The 22,438-nt window shown below is 37.9% G+C and overlaps 1 protein-coding gene across 5 annotated transcripts in view; it reads left to right on the top strand.

The window, feature by feature from the left end:
* Positions 1-22,438, top strand: part of NALCN (sodium leak channel, non-selective) — a 300,559-nt gene that overhangs the window by 113,368 nt on the left and 164,753 nt on the right. For all 5 annotated transcript variants that reach the window (XM_040487132.1, XM_040487128.1, XM_040487129.1 and 2 more), the window contains one exon: positions 8,178-8,309. In XM_040487132.1, the coding sequence (XP_040343066.1) occupies positions 8,178-8,309 (132 nt within the window). The remainder of the gene's footprint in view (positions 1-8,177; positions 8,310-22,438) is intronic.

Consider the following 22,438-nt stretch of genomic DNA (forward strand, 5'->3'; position numbering starts at 1 on the left):
TGATTCTTCGGTATTTACATTTATATTAATCGGGAGACCTTTACTAACTTATGCCAGGCATTCATAATACAGTCTTTAGAGATAATTTTCCATCAAATATTTGTTACATTTTCACCTTTAGAAGAAATGGAGAATATGTTGTTCTTCTGCTGAGTCTTGATTTCTGGGGTTAAATAAGCAACCGTCCAGTCCTGTCCATAAGGTCTTCAGTTGGGATTTTAAATTGCTATGCATTTTCTCAGTGTTCAGCACAACGAGTGCAGTTGAAGGGTTTGAAGGAGCCCTGTGATCCTTCTTTACCCTACAGCTGGCGACAGGTTTGGACAGAGTAAAAAAAAACTTGTCATTTCATAGTTGGTATAATTCTTTAGTATTTTTTAAATCCCTCAAATTTGTTTTTCTCTCTTCCCTAAATAATTTAAATATCTCAAAATGAATCTCCCACTTCAAGATACTATATAGCTCAAAAATATTTGTTTAATTCTGCATTCATCAAATGTACCAACCTAAGCCCTTCACTGTGTTAAATCTGCAGTTTATTTAACATGACCACTATTTAAATTCATTGTTGAATTTGTGGTTTCCATTTTTTTTAACGTTTATTTTTATTTTTGAGACAGAGAGAGACAGAGCTTGAACAGGGGAGGGTCAGAGAGAGAGGGAGACACAGAATCTGTAACAGGCTCCAGGCTCTGAGCTGTCAGCACAGAGCCCGACGCGGGGTTCGAACCCACGGACCACGAGATCATGACCTGAGCCAAAGTCAGATGCTTAACCAACTGAGCCACCCAGGAGCCCCTTGTGGTTTCCATTTTGAATTTAAAACAAAAGTTTTATGTTCATTTACCCACCATTTAATACTAAAAATAAAAGTAAACATACACAAGTAAATTTCAAGTGATTCTACATATAGACATTTTAATTAGCTATGGGAATGTCAATGAAAGTGTCCAAAGAACTTAAAATTGACATAGTTTAAGTGTCCCCTATCTAGCGGCCCTGTTGTGGACCTTCCTAACTTCTCACTAGAGAACTCATGAAGACAAAGAGAAATTCACAACCCTACTGATGGCTAAGCACCTTTTGTCACATCTGGTGAGACTGTGTAGTAACTATATGGCCTGTGTAGCACTCGTGAGAAATTAGAAAATGTTAGTTTCTGCACTCTGGCATTCCACTTACAATTGGCTGTGAGTCAGAATCAGAAGACTGTGAGGAAGGAAAGGCCCAGGTGACCATCACTGATGGAGGCTTATTGCTGGAATATGTGCAGTACCTCCCCAGCCAGTCATCACCCCGGGTCCTGTTGTGCCCAGGAGAGAATGGTGCAGCTCCTTGGAAATAGACAATTGCATTACTTGAAACAAGATTATATTACTTGAATTTAAGTGTCCTAATTTGTTTTACTTACCTTGCATTGATACATCTTAATAGGATCAAGAGTGAGAGAGTATATGTGAGTGCCCTTGGCATTATGGGTCATGCTGGGTCTTTAAGTATCAAAATGACACAACATATATCCCTTCCAGCCTAGAGCAATGAGGAGGTGCCAGAGGGCTCAGGCAGCTTGGCGTGGGGGCAGTGGTGTGCTTGCAAATGTTTAAAATGTTTAACAACCATCTTGAAGTGGGAGAGTCCGGATTGGTAGCATTCGCTAGTTTCCATGGTGTTACCTGTTCCCACTATGTCCAATTTCAAATTAACAACATGACATTGATATATATATATATTTTATATGTTATATAAAATATATATATTATATATATTATGATATATATTATATTTATATATATTTACATATATAATATATATAAATTTATATATATAATATATATTTATATATTTATATAAATTTATATATAAATTTATATACATAAAATATGTATATTATATATATAATAAATATATATAATATATAATATATACATTATATATATGTTTATATATATATATAACATATATGTGGTATATAAATACATATATATATGGTAAAATTTTTGGTAATCCCATCTGAAGCACCTAGTTTCCAAGGTCACTATAGGGGGGAAGAGAGAGAGAGTTTGAAGAAGCCACACGCTTTCTTGATTGCCCTTTTCAAAATGACACATTTCTATTCCAGCAATGAGAACCACTCCTATTGGCCCACTTCGATGCTAATAGACTAAGTAATGTCACTAGCTCTGTGCCTGAGGCAACAGGCTTGATGGGTGTATTAGTTGGCTTTTGCTAAACAACAAGCCACCCCTAAAACTTAATGGCTTATAAAACAGACACTAATTTTTGCTCACAAATTTGTGGCTCAGCTGCTAGTCTGAGCTCTCGGCTGGTCAAAGCCAGGCTCATCTTGTGTCTGCAGTCAGCCAGCACCCCCAGCTAACTCATGAGCTAGCATCTCTGCTTCTGGGGCGCAGCAGACTTTTGGGGCAAAGGGGAAGACAGGGCCCATGACCACCATGCAACAGGCCTGCCTGGAGAGCGTGAGGAGCTGTGAGAGTAAGTCTCAACCCACAGCTATTTTCTAAGTCTCTGTTCATGTCACCTTTGCTGTTGTCCTACTAACAAACCAAGTCACATGCCTAAGTCCAGAGTCAGAGTGGGAGGGCGCTACCAAGGTTGTGGATGCAGGAGGTAGGTTCAACTTCAGGCTTTGCCACACAGGCTAAAAGAAATTTCAGTCACTGGCTTAGCATTATAGTTCCTCTTAGTGGCATTCCTTTTCTACTGGGCATGTATTTGTTCTCGTCAAAATCTGGTTTGGGTTATACAGCCTGGAGTTGGCATTTGAAAAATGTCAGTAACAGTAATAGATATTTGTGTGGCAATTAGTGATTTAACATCTAACCTTACTCTTACAGAGTAGAGGGAAAGCTATACTCATGCTGGCCAAGAGATGAAAACTAAACTCTTCCTTCTTTCCACAATTTGGCTTCCGTATTTGAGCTTCTCTTACCCAGCTTACTGTCCAGGAAAGAAAGCAGCCCAGTCAGGACTTGACCTGTATTCACAGGTATCACAGATGTTTAGTACCTTTGAGAGAAGTCACTAGTGGATTTCCTTCTATCATCTGGCTCTCCAGGGACATGCCAGGGGCAGGCAGATGGGAAAGGCAGAGTTTCTAAGGACATCTGCTGGGTCTGTTTTCAGTCTCGATATAAATATATTTGCTTTTTTTAATACAAATTCTTTATATCGGACAGCATTATTTTGTATATTGATGATAGAAGTAACATATATCCAGATGTCTTCTAAATACAGGAAGCAAAAAATGTACCGCACGCACAGGAGAGATGTATTATGCACTTGGTCTTTTACGTTATGTTCTTGTTCGTATGCTCATGGCTGCATATGCAGGATGGTTTCTGAGAATTTCATCTGGTAATTGCATTGTTCTCCAAATATGTTTACTTTGAAATCTAATTAAAACACAGTTTTTAGTACATGGCTGATGCAATGTTCAGTGCCTGAAATGTGTTTACCAAGTAGTATATTTTATTCTCTCAAGCAGCAATTTAAAGAAAGATTTGATTTCTGAGCTGTACTATTCATTATCCTAATTTATCCTTATTGCGGCCTCAAAGGCCACAGTTTTGATTTGTTGGATGTTTGCCTGCACAGTCTTCAGAATCTTTATGGCACCATTTTATAAGCAAAATTCCTGAACAAATTAATAGAAATAGCTCCTATGAAGTAGTCAGGCCAAAAACTGGGATAGCATAAGACCTTTTTGAAAGTCTATACACATCCATGTTTCCTCTCAAGATTAGTTCTCTCCCCCACTTGATTTCTCATGTTGTCCCTTCTCATTTTCACCACAAGCAATTAATTGTATCTCTACCTTTGGATCCTTCCAGTGTTTTCAAATACAGTTACAAATAACAAGAATCCTGAGTGCAAGATGCCTGCTTCAGGCTAGACTCTATACTAAATAGTCTCTCTTATAGTCATGTTATAACCTGGAGATGTAGGTGCTCTGACATCTATTTCTCATGTAAGAAAACTGAGTCACAGAGAGGTTTACTCATGCACAGAGCCCAGATGCAAACTCAGCTCAGCCTGTCTGCAAAACCGACATTTTTTCCCACACTGGTGATCTTAGACCCTTCTGTAAGGAACAGATCATCTTCAGCTTTCAAATATAAGGTTCGCAAACTTGTTCCCTCTATTTAATCACAAACACTGAGCAGGGGAGCTGCTGTTCTTTCTTCTGGAGTGTGTAGAGCCATGTCGGAGGCATTGTTAGAAGGCAAGAGAGCACCTACTTTGGGCTCAAAACATCTGAGACTACCTTCTACCTCTAGGAATGTGGAAGCCTACTTATCTTTCCCTTATCCTTTCTCCATATGTGAAAAGGGATAATGAAACACCTACTGCACAGGGTTGTGGATTAAATGAAATTTTTACATGCAGTGCATCGAGGTGTGCAATAAATATGCTTACACCAAAACTTGCCACTAACCAAGCACCCAAATGGTAGCCCTTGTTGATACATCTTGTTGGTTGAGTGCGGATCCCTATTCATATTCGAGGTAGACTTTAGTCTCTTGAGAACATTCCTTTCACGGTAGGACTCAGAACTAATAATATAAAGTGACCTTTCTTGTCCTTCCACTTGAGGCGTGACTCAGTATCATTGCTGCAGACCCATTGTCTCATTCCGTGTTTCTGGAACGCGTTACAAACAAAACGTAAACTTTGATTGCCATGATGAGTTTAAATCTGTAGTAATGAATTTTACAGAGACCCCTACTGGCATATCTCCTTGGGTGCAACTCCTTGGTGCAGTAGAGTTTTGTAGCACTGGTGTTCTCTACAATCAGATGCCATAGGAGACAATTTGAACTGGTGTATGTCCAAGTCATGAACAATATTTGCATTAGATTCCTATTCTGCTGTAACAAATAACCACAAATTTATTGACTTAAACCAACACATTATTTACAGTTCTATAGGTCAGAACTCCAAAGTACGTTTCAGCTGGCTAAAATGAAGGTGTCAGGAAGGCTGCATTACTTCTGGAGATACAAGAAAGAAAGCACTTTCTTGCCTTTTCCAGACTCTAGACACCACTTGCATTCCTAGACTTTATGAGTCTGTGATGGTGTCTTCATAATACTCCCCACAAATGGTTGAAAAGTCAACACATACTTTTGTCTTCATGAACCTGGTTTAGTTGGTTTTTGATCTTGAGGTTGGAGAGGGGGGATGTGATGGTGTATCCTAACATATTACCATAATGTTCCAGCCAGTATGTGTTCTATTCTAATCAGTGATTATAGACTTTTTAGAGTCATGAAATTGTAAATTTGTAAAAAAAAAAAAAAAAAAAAAAATTATAGGTCACCCAGTTTAAACTGCTGCTCAAGGAGATCCTCTACAACAGAACCTCTCACACTTCGATACACACATTAATCATTGGCAACCTTGTTAAAAATGCAGATTCTGATTCAGCAGGTCTGCGATGGGCCTGAGAACCTACATTTCTAATATGCTCCCAGGAAGCCCCTGGTTCAGGGACCACAGTCTGGGTAGTAAGACTCCTGAGTGTTACTGCCAGATACTGCTGCTTTGGGGACGGTTTTGCTATAGTCTCTTACTTGTATTTCGGTAATTCCAATTGTTGCATACAGAAATTGTATTTCTTGGATCAAAGCCAAGCTAAGAATATATGGAAAACCTGTATGATTTTTTAAAAATATAAACCAAGGTGACATTGCAATTGAAGAGAACCTTAAAAAATTGAATGTGTATGCAGGATCCAAAGGGTCTTTTATTATATATAAAAATATATACATACATGTATAGAAACATATACACACATGTATATGTGTGTTTATATATGTATATATACCCACATCCATATTAAATAATTCTGAAAAATCTCAAGTTACATAATATGTTGTGGCTCTGACTCAACTTTAACATTTCCCTTTATGTTAATTTTTAGAAGAAAATAAAAAATTGGGGTGCCTTGGTGGCTCAGTAGTTAAGTGTCAGACTTTGACTCAGGTCATGATCTTGCAGTCTGTGGGTTCAAGCCCTGTGTCGGGCTCTCTGCTGTCAGTGCAGAGCCTGCTTCAGATCCTCTGTCCCCTCTCTCTCTGCCTCTTCCCCACTTGTGCTCTCCCTCTCCAAAATAAATATTTTTTTAAAAAAAGAAAAAAAAATGAAGAGTATAAATTTGGAGTGTTCTATAGATATAAGCATTGAGTCTAAATGTGATGTTTCCTGGCCTCTGCATTAAGGAAAGTGACAGCCAGTTTCAAACGCCGGTTGGATTGAATTGAGCTGAAGTGGACCGTGTCACCAGCCCTCACTTCAAAGCTAGAGGCGCTGGTTCTAATATTCAGATTTAGCTACCGCACATACAGATCACCTTAATTCTTATTTAATATTTGAAAGTCATTACTTTGGAGAAAGTCAGCTAAGCAATGGTGATTATAGTGTATCAAAATCCATTGTAAGTGATTATTTTAATGACTCTGTACCAACAGGGACACGTAGACACTCAGACAAAAAACAACCTAATTATAATGACAGCACCAAAGTGAAGCTGTGACAGTTACAAAACCAATTTAAAAGTTTTTTGACAGCCATGGCTAAAAGCTTTGTTTGGATCTTTCAGTAATAACAGTTTACTTAAGACACAAATCCGTAGCTAAGGAAAATAGAAAGAGAGAGTTGTGGCTTTTCTGTCATGCGGATAAAGTAGAAATCCGTTGAAATGTTTTTAATAGAACATTATGTTGAAAAGAATATAGAAAAGGAATAATAGTTATGGAATTTAAGTCTCACAATTCAAGAAAGACAAAATAACAATAAAAATACTGGTGAGAATAGAAACTTGCCAAGTGATTTGCTTATCTGTGTTATGAAGGTCAGGAGTTCCTGCAAGCAAATTGATGTGGGGACACAAAACCTTACGAAATATCTGCTTTTCCCGTGGCTCTGACATCTCTCAAATTAATAGATCTTATCACTCTTGTTTATCTTTCTTGGTCCTGGACTCAGTCAAATACACAACATAGTTAATTCTTTGACTTTGGACAATTAATTTCCCATTCCTGGACAGAAAAATGCCTGATTCACATAACTGCATTTATTTTTATTGCAAGTCTTTATGGAACACTTATATATGCTAGCACTTGCTCTAAGCACTTTACCGACATTGACTCCTTTAAAACGGTAACAACCTTTGGACTGGCCACTGTTATCTCCACTTGACTAATAAGAAAACTGAGGCACAGAGAGGCTTAGCTAACTTGCCAATGGCAACAGAACTTGTAAGTGGTGGAATTTCCACTGTGTGCAGTTTGGCTGGGAGCCCATGTCCTTATAGACAAGCATAGGGTGACAAAGGCCGTGTACGGTCACATATATGGATGCATAAGACAACAGCTGGACTCACAGTACTCAGAGGAAGCAGTCCTGAGTCCTGTTTCTCCTTTCCCATCTCCAGGCTCTGCTCTGGTTAGGTTCTTTTAGTTGCAAAGATTGAAGACTTTTCAAGTCGGGTCGAATGTAAGAATCTGTGTCCCTAACATGCCAGGAAGCAACAAGGCCTTAACACATGGTGGTGCTCATCTCTGGCATTTGGCACCAAGGGATGGGATTTAGTGGCTTGTTGTTTTGCACTCAGGTCCTTTCCACAGGCCAGCTTCTCTCTCCTTTTTTGCTGCCCAAGGCCTTCGGCCTGTACTCTCTCCTTTCATATATCATCTACCCCACTGGGGGCAGTGGGTCCCAGAATGGACTTTACATAGACTTGATTGGATAGGAAGCCCACTTCTACTGTGTACTTGCTGTGTGATCTTGGACAAATGACTTTTTCTGTTTGAAATCACTGGGAAAAGCGAGTAATATATCCTGCTGTGTAGGGCTATGCTGGAGATTAAAAGAGATAAAGTAAATAACACGCTTCTAGTATGGCCTGGAACATAGTAAGCGTTCAATTCATGGCAGTCATTATCGTAACAGTCATTAGCTTTGAATGCCTAATTATTTCATCTCAGTGTAGGCAGTAGACTTGGGTCCACATCACGGCACCACCTGCAATACTGTGTGACAGTGGGAAAGTTATTTAACTTCACTGAGCCTCGATTTTCTAATCTATAAAACTGAGGCGACTTCCTAGAGCGGTTGCTTTCCTTGTTAAGAGTTTATCTGTTTTGCCTCCTCAGCAAATGATGCGGTCATCAGTTTTCCACATGTTCATTCTGAGCATGGTGACGGTGGATGTGATAGTTGCTGCCAGCAACTACCACAAAGGGGAAAGCTTCAGGAGGCAGTACGACGAGTTCTATCTCGCAGAGGTAAGTGGCTCACTTGGACGCAGATGACTTTTCAAGGTAAAGGTGAACCTCAGATAGCACTTTTTATAAATCTGAAAAGGAAAAGCCATTTGTGAATTACTTGACTTTGGCCAAAGCTGATTCACTGTGTTATTTGTAAGTGTTTCTTTGGTCACCATGCTGCCTGGCTCATTTTGTGTTGCCCTCAGACCGAGTAATCTTGCCCACAGTTTCACATTGCCGAGGTAACCCCTTTGCCCTGCGTCTTACTCTCTGGAACTTGCTGTTTTCATATCCACCTCTCATTGTCACTCCCTTTCTCAAGTTGTGTTAGTCTGTTCCCTACTCAGTGTAAGCAAGCACAGATTCAGAAGACTGTAAATAAGCAAGTCAGCTCAACAATACCTAGGCAAGGGCAGGAGGGAAATTCTGATAACACAGCTAACTTTTGTAGAAACTGAGGAGTCCCCACCTGCACTAATGATGTCAAGCCAGGAGCAGGTAGGTTTAGTGATTAAATAAGCATTTTCTAGCACACTACATATGACACTAGAGTTTTGGAATAGTACTTCTTTTCTTTCTTTTCTTTTTTTAATATTTATTTATTTTTGAGAGAGAGACAGAGCGCAGGCAGGAGAGGGACAGAGAGAGAGGAAGACACAGAATTCAAAGCAGGCTCCAGGCTCTGAGCTGTTAGCGCAAAGCCCGATGCGGGGTTCGAACTCACCGAAGTGCAAGATCATGACCTGAGCTGAAGTCGGCCACTTAACCGACTGAGCCACTCAGCTGCCCCTGGAATAGTACTTCTTATTTACTGAGTAACTTTGTTAATATTTTAATACATTTTAATGATGTCCAGAGACTACTTTTTTATTATGAAAAATTATTTCTAAAATACATCTCAGAGTTGAATGATTACCTATTTATGGAAAAATTGATTGACGTATAACTCTTTAGAATCCATGTGTCTTTTTAAGTGAGGTATTTATATACACCTGAACTACACTTCAAGAAATCCAGTATATGAAAAAGTAAAGTTAAAAAGCAGAAAAATAGTAATTCGATTATTTTTATTATAAAAGAATTTTCCATGTAAAAAATCAATTTGCCATATGTTGAGTTCTCTAAGATATCCAGAATTCTCCCAGAACATTTAAAAATGGATTTTGTTAATACAAATTCAATCCCCCCCCACACGTAAACTTTTCAGAAAAAATTGATGGCGTTTACCTATTGAATGGTAATATCTGTGTGGGTATCAAGAAACATTTAAGGAGTCACTTATGAATTTCCCTCTACATGGAGGTTTGTTGCCTGTAACAAAATATCATTTGTTTTTTTAAAAAATTTTTTTCAACGTTTATTTATTTATTTGGGACAGAGAGAGACAGAGCATGAACGGGGGAGGGGCAGAGAAAGAGGGAGACACAGAATCGGAAACAGGCTCCAGGCTCTGAGCCATCAGCCCAGAGCCTGACGCAGGGCTCGAACTCCCGGACCGCGAGATCGTGACCTGGCTGAAGTCGGACGCTTAACCGACTGCGCCACCCAGGCGCCCCCAAAATATCATTTGTATTAAACTTTCACTGTGGTTTGATGCTGCCTAATTGCTGTGTGCAATATGGAGCTTACAGTTTAGCAAGAAATATAGACAGTAAGCAGTAACTGTTTTATGCTGTGGAGTACCAATGACAGAGGCACATGAAGAAATGATATCCAGCCTGACACCTGAAAAATTGGTATAATTTTGCTGCATATCCAGCACACAAAGATTGGATTGTCGTTAAAAGCACAGGGAAACATGGACCAATAATAATATTTGCAGGTGAATTTGTAACACAAGGATCGAACATTGAAGGAATCCCAACAAAGTGACTTCTGTCTGAAGTAGGAAGCAAGGTCTATGTCCAGCCTTATAACAAGATTATAAAATGGGAAGGTCATGGAGGAAAGAAAGAGGAAATGGATACTGTGGAGAATGCAAAAAAAAAGAAAAGTAAATTAAAGATACATCAATTGCAGTGCTGAAGACCCAGCTGAATTTTGAGGCTACAAATTCATAATGATGCCAATATAGACAGATGTTTCCCTTTTTAAGGTCTTGCATAAAGGGGAGAAAGGCAACACTCAGCCTGAGCCAGCTTTGGAATTTTTTTCAGGCTGGTGGAACTGAGAGAGCCTGAAGGTATGGTTGTGATCATAGAGTGGGATCCAAGATTCAGGATTTCAGAATAATCCTGGAAAACTAAATACAAAATATGGAGTGTTATATGGATATGAGTGGCTCAAACCTAATGATGGAGTTAAGGCAAGATGGCAGGGAGCTCTCAAACTAAGGTGTCGGCTGAATCTTCACAATGACATTGAAGTCATTCAGTGTGAGGCCAGTTCTTGGGGAAGGAGTGTAGGCAGGGCATGTAGAAGGGACTGATGGAGAAATTAATGGACAGCAGCCACAGGGAGAGTCAGGTGAGAGGACATCTTAACCTGTTGGAATACACCTCAAAAGAATGTTGAAGGGTAATGGATTGGGCATCTCTTCGTCATCCATATGCTATCCTACGTGGGCTGTATGGGATATTGGAGCATGAGCATCCTCTTTTGGAAAGGGCTGTGGAGAAAGCCATACATTTGTAACAGAACCAGCTGAGGCAAGGACATAGTAAGCAGATTCAGTGAATTCAGTGAAAGGGGATAAGAGAATGTAGAAGAAATTGCTTAACATAGAATGAGACCCAAAGGTTAATTAAAGGCTCTGGCTGGAGAGAGGTAGGAAGATAGGTGAGTTGGAAGAACTAGGCAATAATCTTAGAACCAGAGGTTAAAAGGCTGATGACAAAACGCCTGGGAATCCGAACAGAAATGGCTACTGGTGATTGGGACTATGCTAATCATTCTGGAGTGAGTTGTATCTGCTGGTGAAGAAGTCCTGGATATTGGAGATTACATTAACATTTCTTGTGTAGCCCAGGGTTGAAACTTGGTCACTAAATCAGCCCCGTAGGATAAACACCTAGGCCATCCACTGGGAACATAGGAATAGAACAGAATCCTCTGGTAAATTTTACCTAATTTTTCCACATATAAATTTGATCTCTTCCCTAATGTATTTATGTGTGTTAGCTAATTTATGATCATGAAATGCCAACAAAATTTCAAATAATTTAATATAGAGTTCACTGATACTATTTAAGTGCATTGGGAGAGCCCAGGTCTAGTTGGTAAATCCTTGTCATTTGCTTTTTGTATACAGTATTAAAAAAATTTTTTTTAATAAAAAACCCAGCCGGGTAGGATTCTACAGCAGAATCTGTTTGTTATGTGTCTACAAATTGTTGCCCCCTTCCCAAACCACTGAAAATAAATTTGATTTTGGTAAACTAGGTAGTGATGACTTAGTTCAGTTTAAAACCATGTGGACATTGCTTTATTCTTGAACTTGAAGCATTCAGAATTTGTTCCACTTCTACTGACTGATTTTGGGTATCTGAACTTCCCCAAAGCATGTTTGGCCTTTATTCAAATTGTAGTATCTCTTCTTATATCAGAAACCTCTACATGAATCAAAGTCATTTGTTTCAAACGAGTGTTCATAAGTTATTTTAATCAAAATTACTTTCTTTTTTAATAAAATACTCTCTTTTTTAAAAGTTTACAAGGACAGTTGGAGCTTTAAGTCCGGGTCAGCAAACTTTTTCTTGAAGAGCCAGACAGTAACCACTGTAGGCTTTTCAGGCCACACATTGTCTCAACTACTCAACTCTACCATTATTGTACAAAAGTGAGTGTGGGCTCAGAATGGTAGTGTTCTGAGGAAAACAAAACAAAACAAAACAAAACAAAACTGTATTTACAAAAAATAATCAGTGGGCTCAGTCTTCATTTAAGCTATAGAAACGGACAGTATGTCAACTGACATCTTTATGTGTTAAATTTAAATATACTAACAACAATAATAGCTGCTATTTTCAGGGAGATTCTATTATGTTGCTGTTTTAAAGGAATTCATTATCCCATTTGATTCTTGAAATAGCTATAATAACAGAAATTTAAGTTTATGGACTTATAGTGATCCAGTATTTAAGGCAATAGCGTTATGTAATGTGTTGGAAAGTTTGTTTTTAAAATAGATCAGAAAAGGCCCTGAGCTTTCAGAGAAATAATTTCTCAAGTTCCCATATAATCCAGGATAATTTCCAAAATCCAAAATGAACCATTGTACCCATGAAAGTCAACTTGCAGTCTACAAAATATCTTTTAAGCATACATTAAGCTCCTCAGCTTCCATTCTATAGCTGGATACCAGTTTTGCTACTTAGGACCAGTTAGCCTAAGTTTAAAATTAGTTAAGAAATAGGAAAAAAGTCTCTTTCTTTGTTAGGCTATGTATAAACATAAAAAGGTAAATTTACTCCCTTCTGTAAGAGTTTTCATTTTTAATTCTGACCAAACACAATACATATTATACGTAAAATCACATTTTTATAATGAACGTAATTATATTTTAAATTGGATATTGTCATCAAGTAATAAAACTTGAACAATACTTTCCTCGTTATGTAAAAATACATAAACATATCTGCGTATCCATTAGGCTGTACCATTAACAGAAATTTATCAGCACAATGTTATGCATAGAAGATTAACAATTTTAACAAAATTCCTCTCTTAAGAAAGTCACCAACTGATGGGAGAGCAAGCACAATGAAGTGAGCAGTGAAGTCGCTGTTGCATTTTTGTTCAGAAGAGACGTTTGCCTTGTTTAGAACTCCGGGATATCTCTTCGGTTTTCTGTTTTCCTATGACAGCCGTGTGCTTGAAGCAGAAAGGCTTTTGTAAAGTGTGGAATCACACTTTCTAGAAAAGTAATTCTGTGTCCCTCTGAGGACATCTGGCTTTATGATATTTGTTAAAATGACATTAAATGAAAGAGCCATTTGTTTTAGTTCCAACAAAATCTGACACTCATATTTCAGCTCATTAATCACAAGAAATGACCAAATTAAGAAAGTAACTCATTGCCATAACAGCAGTTATGATTTCAGATTATCATGAAGTTTAATTTCCTTTTTGGAAAACTTCATTAAATAACTTTCTGCTGGCAATAACTTTTGTGGTCCTTTTTTCCAATGGACGTGGACAGTAAGTACCCTTTTAGTTGAAAAATCATGTAATAATGACATTTTCTACTATTCAGTGACTTTTCAAAAGTTTGCTCTTTAATTATGTAGAATACTGAAAGAACACTGTAGACTAAGAGCAGGTGATTTACAGACACCTGTAGAATGATGCAAATAATCCTTTATTTTGGTGTTATTTAATCTGTATTTCATTTAGGAGAATAGGTTACCTGAATTGAATTTCTCACGATTTTTGTCCTATAATCTTCTTTTGTGACAAATTTGCCTTCATTTTCTCATAATATCCGTTATGTTTCTTTGAAAGTATGAAATAGAGACCACAACAGAAATCTTGGATGATATATTTCAAATATCTTTCCTATATGTGGGTGGTATCTCTGCCATTTTATCGTCTCAGACCTGTACGGTACCATCAGCTCATTTATAATTTGTCACCTATAAATGGTCATACATTATTCATCGAATTAAAAGGGCAAAACGATTTCTATTGTTGTATTTATATTATGCATGTCATTTTCCACGTGGTTATTTTTCTCCTTAGCTTCAGAAATTTGGCAGTCATCTTCCTGTTTTACCTGCTAGTCTCACAAATCCAATTACAACTTCTTTTAGAAAACAAGCATTTTAAATTAATTTCTCCTACTTTTCACCCGAAAAAAATATTTCCTGGAAACAAATGTAATACTGTTTCTTAAAACAACTCTTTTAATTTTTAAATCTGAACTCCATTATTAGTAATATTCATGAGGACAAGAGGGTTTGTTACAGTACATATTAAATTCCATAAGTATTATTACAAAATGAAAATTTGGAGAAGAAGTGATGGAATGTGATGGTTAAAGAACTCATATAACCTGCATTCCTGAAAATGTTAGTTAAACTCTGCCATGGTGACATCAAACCAGATATATCTATAGAGTATGCATTTTTGACAGGGGTGAAAACACCTCTAAAGAGGTAAAAATTGGTTCTTAGAGAGGCCCAAAATTCTTAATTTTTCTATTTTAGAGCAGAGATAGGTACATGACATGTGTGTGTATATAGATATGTATATACATATCTATATTTATATTTATATGATGTTAAAATTCCATATGGGGTGGTGATTGGGAAGAAAATATCTAAAATGACTCCTGGTTGGGGAGGAGGGGGTGATTAGAAAAAAAGATTGAAAAACACTGATTTAAAAAAATTATAAGGAGAAAGAAATATTTTGTTTTCTTCATGCATTATTTCCAAGTTGTTTCAAGTAATTTGACAAGAATGTTTATGGAGAGTTTATCGCACTCTTAACAAGTCTTACCTTCCCTCTTAAAAAAGGTGAGTTTCAACTTGTAAGCACTCACACATTGTGTAATGTACTGCAAAGATGAGAGCCAGAGGAAGGGTCCCAGGGTGCCCTGTCCATGTGGGGGCTGCAGAGCGAGGCGCCACAGCAACAGTGAGTGCACCCCCCGGCCAGGAATGGCAAACCCACCCTTCCATGGGTTGCAGTGCTGACTGCCTGGGATTTATAGAAAGTCTGAGACTGGACGCATTTCTAGATGATTCTTATGGGCAGTCCTTCTGAGTAGTTGGGTTCTGCAGAAAGCCCTTTTGTATGGCCAACAGCATGACCCTGGCAAGTTCCTCCCCTGTCCGGCTATTGTCAAGGCTCAGTTCACGAACACAAGCTTGTGCCATCCACTGAGAAGGGTTGCTATAGCTTTCCCCTGCCTCTGATACTACTAAACTGTTACATTCCTCTGAAGTGAAATCTTGGCACTAAATTCTCTAGCTTACACTAAAATAGCCAATGAGCATGTAAGCTAATTTAATTTTTCTAAACCCCTCTTTTAGTTCCTGACGTAGTTCTTCCCTATACCAGAATAACCCATAGTTACAAGTTACATATATTTTCATTTATCACATTTTTCACAAAAATTTACCACTTTGTTATTAGTGTTTTTCAGAACTAGAATGTTAGATTTTAATAATTAACAAATTATGTTAAAAATGAGGTATTGATCCCGTGAGTATTGAAATCAGGAACTCTAGTAGGAAAATTAGTGGGAATATAGTACTTACATATAATCACATAACAATTTGCTAAATCTTTTTCTAGTGGCTCTTAGTAGGTTTGAAAAGCATAAAAGTTTCCCCACTAAGCAAATAATAATCCAAATGGATCCGGGTGCATATTTAATTATGAATTATGATCTTTTAAAGAGATCATACCATCTGTCTTTTTGATAGCAAATGCAAAGTTACTAGAGTGATTGTGTTTATATATAATTTGATTATCTATTTGGACATATTTAAGGTATTTATTACTAGTTGCCTACTTTAAAAAAAAAACACTTTGATATGGATTTCATTCTTTCCTTTGGAATGAAACTCTGAAAATGCAGGTGAAGCTTAGAGATGGATGTGTGGGTGCCTGTCACTGCTCACTCTGCTAATACGACAGCCAGGTCAGGCTGCACGTTGGACCTTTAGGACACACATGGCTGTGTTTCAGTTTCTCCAGGGATCCCCCTAGTGTCTGGAGGACTTTTTCATATTGTTACAAGCCTGGGCTGGAAAAGACTCGTCCATTTATTAGGACTTATTTCAGAGATTTGGGTCCTCTGTTGCATGGGCCTGACCCTGGGAAGAAGTTATACCTGCCCGCTGTAGTCACTTGTAGTCCAGAGAGACCCAGAAGAATGCCACTGACTTTGATGAGCCAGAAAAGGAGCCTTGCTAGAAGTTGTATTACTTCCAGATAGAGGGGGGTTTGAAATGGATTCCATCAGCCCATGAGAGTCCTGACATGGGGCAGCTCCCTCCTTGAATGCCCATCAGAGGGGCCATGGGTTGTTAAGTCACTTACCACAAAAACCGCAGTGCCCCCTACTACTCCTCATTTATCGTTGCTCAGGAAAGCATAAAGGACAAACAAAAAGCAAACATGTAGTCATGAACAAGCAAAGAAAAATTATTCTCATAAAAGGGACCCAGAAACTGAAGATGAAACTCAGAAATCCAAGATGAATCAGTACAAGAGTCTCCCAATCAAGTACAATTGATGGAAGACATAGCAGGGTTTTGTTTTGTTTTGTTTTTTAAATGTCTCAAGCACTGGCAATTGAGGCACAAAACAAATTTTCTGACACTTCGGCTAAAATTTTCAAAAAATGAACTGAAAAAGGGCGTGGCTGATGTTGAGAAAGAATTATTTTTTTAATTTTTTAAATGTTTATTTATTTTTGAGAGAGAGAGACAGAATGTGAGCAGGAGGTGGGCAGAGAGAGAGGGAGACACAGAATGCAAAGCAGGCTCCAGGCTCTGACCTTTCAGCACAGAGCCTGACATGGGGCTTGAACCCATGAACCGTGAGATCATAACCTGAGCCAGAGCCTGATGCTCAACCAACTGAACCACCCAGGTGCCCCAAAAAAGAATGATTTATACAGGAGGTCAAGTGGGGGGGAGAACAATCAAGGAAATGGCAAAAATCATGAGGGGGAAAAAGCGAAAGAGACTAGACACTTCAATGTGACTAATATATTAGCCGTTGGAGGAAAAAGAGAATGGATAGAAGAAAAGCAATAATAAATGACATAGAAAAATGTTCCTCAATTGAGGAAAAGCATAAATCAGTAGACCAAAAAGAGTCACTAAATCTCAGGGTATGAAATGGAAAAAAAAAAAAAAAGATAACATTCCTAGACATACCCTGGTGACCTTCCTTGGTTGCAAACATTAAAAAAAAATTTTTTTTAAGCCTCCGAACAAGCTTAAATAACATATGAAAACAAGATAAATACACTGCATCAGATGATTCATCTATAATATTGGAACATAGAAGGCAGTGAAACAATATTTGTATAGACTGTTAAGAGGAAAGAATCTGTATGCAACCAGAATTGCCATGTCCATGTTAAAAATGCATTTTGGATAGAGAAGGTTTAAGAGAGTATGCAACCTGTGATATTTATCTGAGCAAACTACTCCCAAGTATGCTAATCCCAAGTGTATCAGAGAAATAGAAAAGGAAAGGTAGATCAGAGAAGCTGACAAGGAAAGAAAAGAGGTAGGTATTAGATCCAAATTAAAGATGATTTTTAAAAAGATGCCAAATAAGAATTTTGAGGGGAAAAAAAGAAATAATTATGTTTCAAGAAACTAGAAGTAAATGTGTAAACAATCTCAGCAAAAGCAGGATTTAGGAAGGGGCATGACACCCATGGAGCGTGGGGTGATAGAAGCATGCTATGAAATTTGTGGATGGGTGGGGGTGTGAGGGATGGGTGAGCAAGCAGATTTATGTGGGAGAGAGAGGAGCTTATAATTATTTCATATTAATGCGGTAATAAAAAAGATAGATTGATTTCTGACAGTTGGGAATTGAACCGTGGGATTAGAAAAGCAGTGTAGAATGTCCAAATTAACAATGGGGAGAAAGAAATCAGCAACAGTTTGACCTGGTCAGAAAAGACAAGAAAAAGTTAAAAGATGAAATAGCAATGACTTACAAAAAAACTGGAAGAAGACCAAGTTTAATTTTGATACATTAAATGTGTACAGGTTGAATTTTCTTATCAAAAGACATAGAAAATCCAATAAAGCTTAAACACAAACTCAGATAGTATATTGATAATAGGAAACACATACAAGTTGGCCCTAAAAGGTGGCTGAGAATCATGTCTCTATGAAACAAGTAAAAGTGACATGTAAAATATTAAAACATTGTAAATGCTTAGCAGAACATGCAAAAGACTAAGGAATATTCTCAAGGCCAAAAACTTATGTGTGATTTGAGTGTGGAACATGAGATGGACACTGATGCCAGTGGCTACCCTCTAAGCATTTGCATATCCTTGTCACCTAAAACTTGCCATTTTAAGAGCTATCACCAGTGTAGAAGAAGAGGCTGTGAACATGAGGTGCCAGAACAGAGACCCCCACATAACATAGGACACATGGAGTCTGTGCTTCAATGAAAAAAGGATAAAGTCCATCCTCAGAAGGATGTGATGAGGAAAACTTCAATCTTGACATTGACTCCAGATGGATAGAAAAAAGAATAAGCTTCACTGTAAATGAGTGAGCACAAGCCCGCCCTCACATGGAGTTGGAGTTCCCATGGATTGTACCTACTTTCAAAGATGAGATCATTCTTATTTTATTTAAGAAATTATCAATCATGCAAAAGATGGAAAACTCCACAGTAAGTCTGATAAAGCTACCATAAGCTTAACCAAATCCTGATAATGGTAAGGCAGGTAAAATTATAAACGAATTTCATATATAACAATAGCTACAAATATTATAAATAAAGTGTTATTCAATAAAGTCCAGTGGTTAGCATTACCATCTAAGATTTATTCCAGGAATACATAAATGGTCAACATCAAGGACTTGTGTGATATATCCCATTGCCTCAATGAATTAAAAGCTAAAATCCTGTAAGTAGAACAGGAAGTGAATGGAAGTCCTTAAACATGGTAGCAATTAATTACCAAAACCCACTGCAACCATTATATATGAATGCTGGAAAACTTTCTTTGAAAATAGGAGCACATTATAGATTCTTTTTGCCACTTCATTGGGTAGTGTATAACCGTACAGCTGTACCATTATAGCTAATGAATTAATGCAAACTCCAGAATAAGTCTTGAAAAACAAATCTTATCTTCATTTGCAGATAAAATGTACATATTTTTGTAAAATCCAGGAGATAATATTTAAAATATTAGAATTAATAGAAGAATCTAGTATGGCAGGTATAGAAAATCAATATAGATAAATCAGTATCTTTTTTCTCCACTGGAACAACTAGGTGGAAATGGTTAAAAAAAAAAAAAAAAAAAAATAAAAAAAGGTAAAAAAAAAACCACATTTGAATTAGTTATTGGAATATTAAATTCATAGAAGTAAATTTCACAAGCAAACAATAACATCTTTGTGGGGGAAATTAAGAACACAGATTTATCAAAGAACACAGTCCAAATGAATAGAAAACAGTGTGTTCTTGGATATGAAGCCTCGATAGTAATCCTTCTGAAGTCCATTTTTGTTTTAAAAGGTAAAGAAAAAATTTAAAAAGATAAATATAGATATATGTGACCATATACAATCTAAAGTGCTTGTAGAACTAATGCCACCAAAGTTAAAAATCAAACTAATGACTAGAGAAAAAATATTTGCAGTTCATAGAGTGGGCAAAGATTAATGTCCTTAATATCGGCAACTCCAAAAACTGATAAGAAAGACAAAACACCACCATAGAAAATTGGCAAGGTTATGAACAGGAAAATTGTTTTAAAAAGAAAAATCCAAATGATCAATACATATATGAACAGATAAGCAAAGGTTTGATTAAGTTTGGTTACATCTGGTGATTCTTCAGATTTAGGACAAGAAACCCTTTCCTACCTTGCTGGAAGGCAAAAGACTTACTATAGCATTTTAAAAATAATCCCTTAATATTTTCTAAAATATCAAATATGCAAACCTGTCCTTTGCCCCAGCAATGCCAGCTTTGAGAATCTATTCATAGACATAAAAGCCCAATAAAATACTGGTATTGCATAAGGATAGTTAGTGCAGTCTTGTTTTAGAAGTAGCAAAGTGCTTAACCATTTTTCCTGATGATGGAAGTACCACCCTTCAATAAATCAGTAAGGAAAATGTTGAATTAAGTAAACACTGAAGATTTCTGGGTAAGATGGCACAGTAGGAAGACCCTAGGCTCACCTGATCCCACAGATACAACTAGATAACACACACATCAGTGTAAATAATCCAGAAAACAACCTGAGGACTGGCAGAACAGAGTCCCCACAACTAAATGTAAAAAAGAGGCCATATTGAAGAGAGTAGGAAGGGTAGAGACATGGTCAAGAGCTAAATGACCTTGAGAACTGTCCATGGGAGGGAGGGATGCCTGGGCATGGAAAGCAAAGAGTAACAGACCCTCACACCAGGCATCCCAGGTACAGGGAGCCTGCATAGGAAGAGGAATCTTTGTAATTTGACTTTGGGAACCAGAGGGGCCTAATTTCAGTAATTCTTACAATCAGTAGGGTGTAAGGATTGAAACTTTAAAAGTCAATAGGCCCCACTCTGGGAGGGCCTGGAAGGCAATAAGAAAATGACTCCCTACCCTTAAAAGGACAACACAACAAACAGCCCCAGGGAGATACAGCATAGAAGCAGTAGTTTGAAAAACATCTGGGATTTATGGAAGGGACATTTGTTTACTAATCTCAGACCATGTGCTAGAGGGGCAGGGGTCTTTAGGAGACTTCAAGAACAAAAGAGCTGGCAGACACCAATTCCTTCCCCCACCCCCTAGTTTAGGCATTTGTATACCTGTGGGACAACACTCTCTACCTAATTTGTTAACAGTGTGCCCCACCCATGCTTCTTTTGTAGACCTGCCCCCTTCAATACACTCTTGACTGGAGCCCAACCGAAGCAGTGCCACAAGCCTGGCAGTATGTAAACAGCCCCAACAGGGGCCAGCACCACCCCAAGGTGACTCCTACCCTGGGGAGAGGGGAAGATAACTACACACACCAGTCTGACTGTGGCACCAGCACTGGGTTAGGGGCAGACATCTTCTCTGACTGCTGGTCCTACCCATCAATGAAAACTTTACGGGGGACAAGACAGGGGAAGCACCTTACAGTTTGGTGCTACTGCATTTCTGGCAAAACCTGGTCTGACTCAACTCAAGTCCAAGGCGGCCCCAGCCCAGCCCACTAACAACACAGGGACCCAACCCTGCCCAAAACAGGCAAAAAGAGCAATTGGAGATGACTAGACTGAAGGCAAAAAAGACTCAGCCATAACACAAGGGCGCACACAACATAATAGGAGATACCCTTGAAGCACCAAGTTCTGGTGAGCAGGGGACATTGCACAGCAGGGCACTACAGGAACTCTTCATGAGGCCACTACTTCCAAGAGAGATGTAGCTGACTTTCCTAACACATAGAAGCAGACCCAGAGAGTTAGACAAAATGAGGATTCAGAGGAATATGTTCCAAATGAAAGAACAGGACAAAATTACAGCAAGAGAGTTAAATGAAATGGAGATAAGTAATATGCCTAATAAAGAATTTATAGTCATAAAGATACTCACTAGAATTGAGAAAAGCATGGAAGACTTCAGTGAGGAGGTCCCTAACAAAGAGAAAGAAAACATAAAAAGAACCAATCAGAGATAACAAACTCAATAAATAAAGTTAAAAATACACTAAATGGAATAAGTAGACTAGAGGAAGCAGAAGAATGGATCAGCGACCTGAAAGACAGGAGTGTAAAGCAATCAAGCTGAACAGGAGAAAGAAAAAATAATAATAAATTAAAATAGACTTAGGGAACTCAATGACACCATCAAACATAATAACATTTGCATTATAAGGATCCCAGAAGAAGAGAGAGAAAGGGGGGCAGAAAATTTACTTGAAGAAAAAAATAGCTGAACATTTGGAGGAGGAAACAGAAATACAGATCCAGGAGGTAGAGAGCCCTAAACAAAATCAACCAAGGAGGTCCACATTAAGACACATAATAATTAAAATGGCAAAAAAGTAGTGACAAATAAAGAACTCTATAAAATCAGTGAAAGAAAACCATTACAAAGAAGGGAAACCACATAAGGATATCAGATGATTTTTCAGCAGAAACTTTTCAGCCAGAAGAGAGTGTCCTAATAGATTTAAAGTGCTGAAAGAAAAAACCTGTAGCCAAGAATACTATATCCAATAAACCTATCATTCAGAGTAGAAGGAAAGATAGAGTTTCCTAAACAAACAAAAATGAAAGGAATTAATGATCACTAAACCAGCTCTACAAGATATGTTAAAAAGGATTCTTTGAGTGAAAAATAAGACCCTAAGTAGGAGTAATAAAAGTAGGGAGAACAGGGGTGCCTGGGTGGGTGGCTCAGTCGTTGAGGTCCGACTTCAGCTCAGGTCATGCTCTCGCAGTTCATGAGTTCAAGCCCCACATCAGGCTCTGTGTTAACAAAAC

Source organism: Herpailurus yagouaroundi, unplaced genomic scaffold, assembly GCF_014898765.1.
Source record: "Herpailurus yagouaroundi ecotype Mexico unplaced genomic scaffold, PumYag 164, whole genome shotgun sequence".
NCBI lineage: Eukaryota > Metazoa > Chordata > Mammalia > Carnivora > Felidae > Herpailurus > Herpailurus yagouaroundi.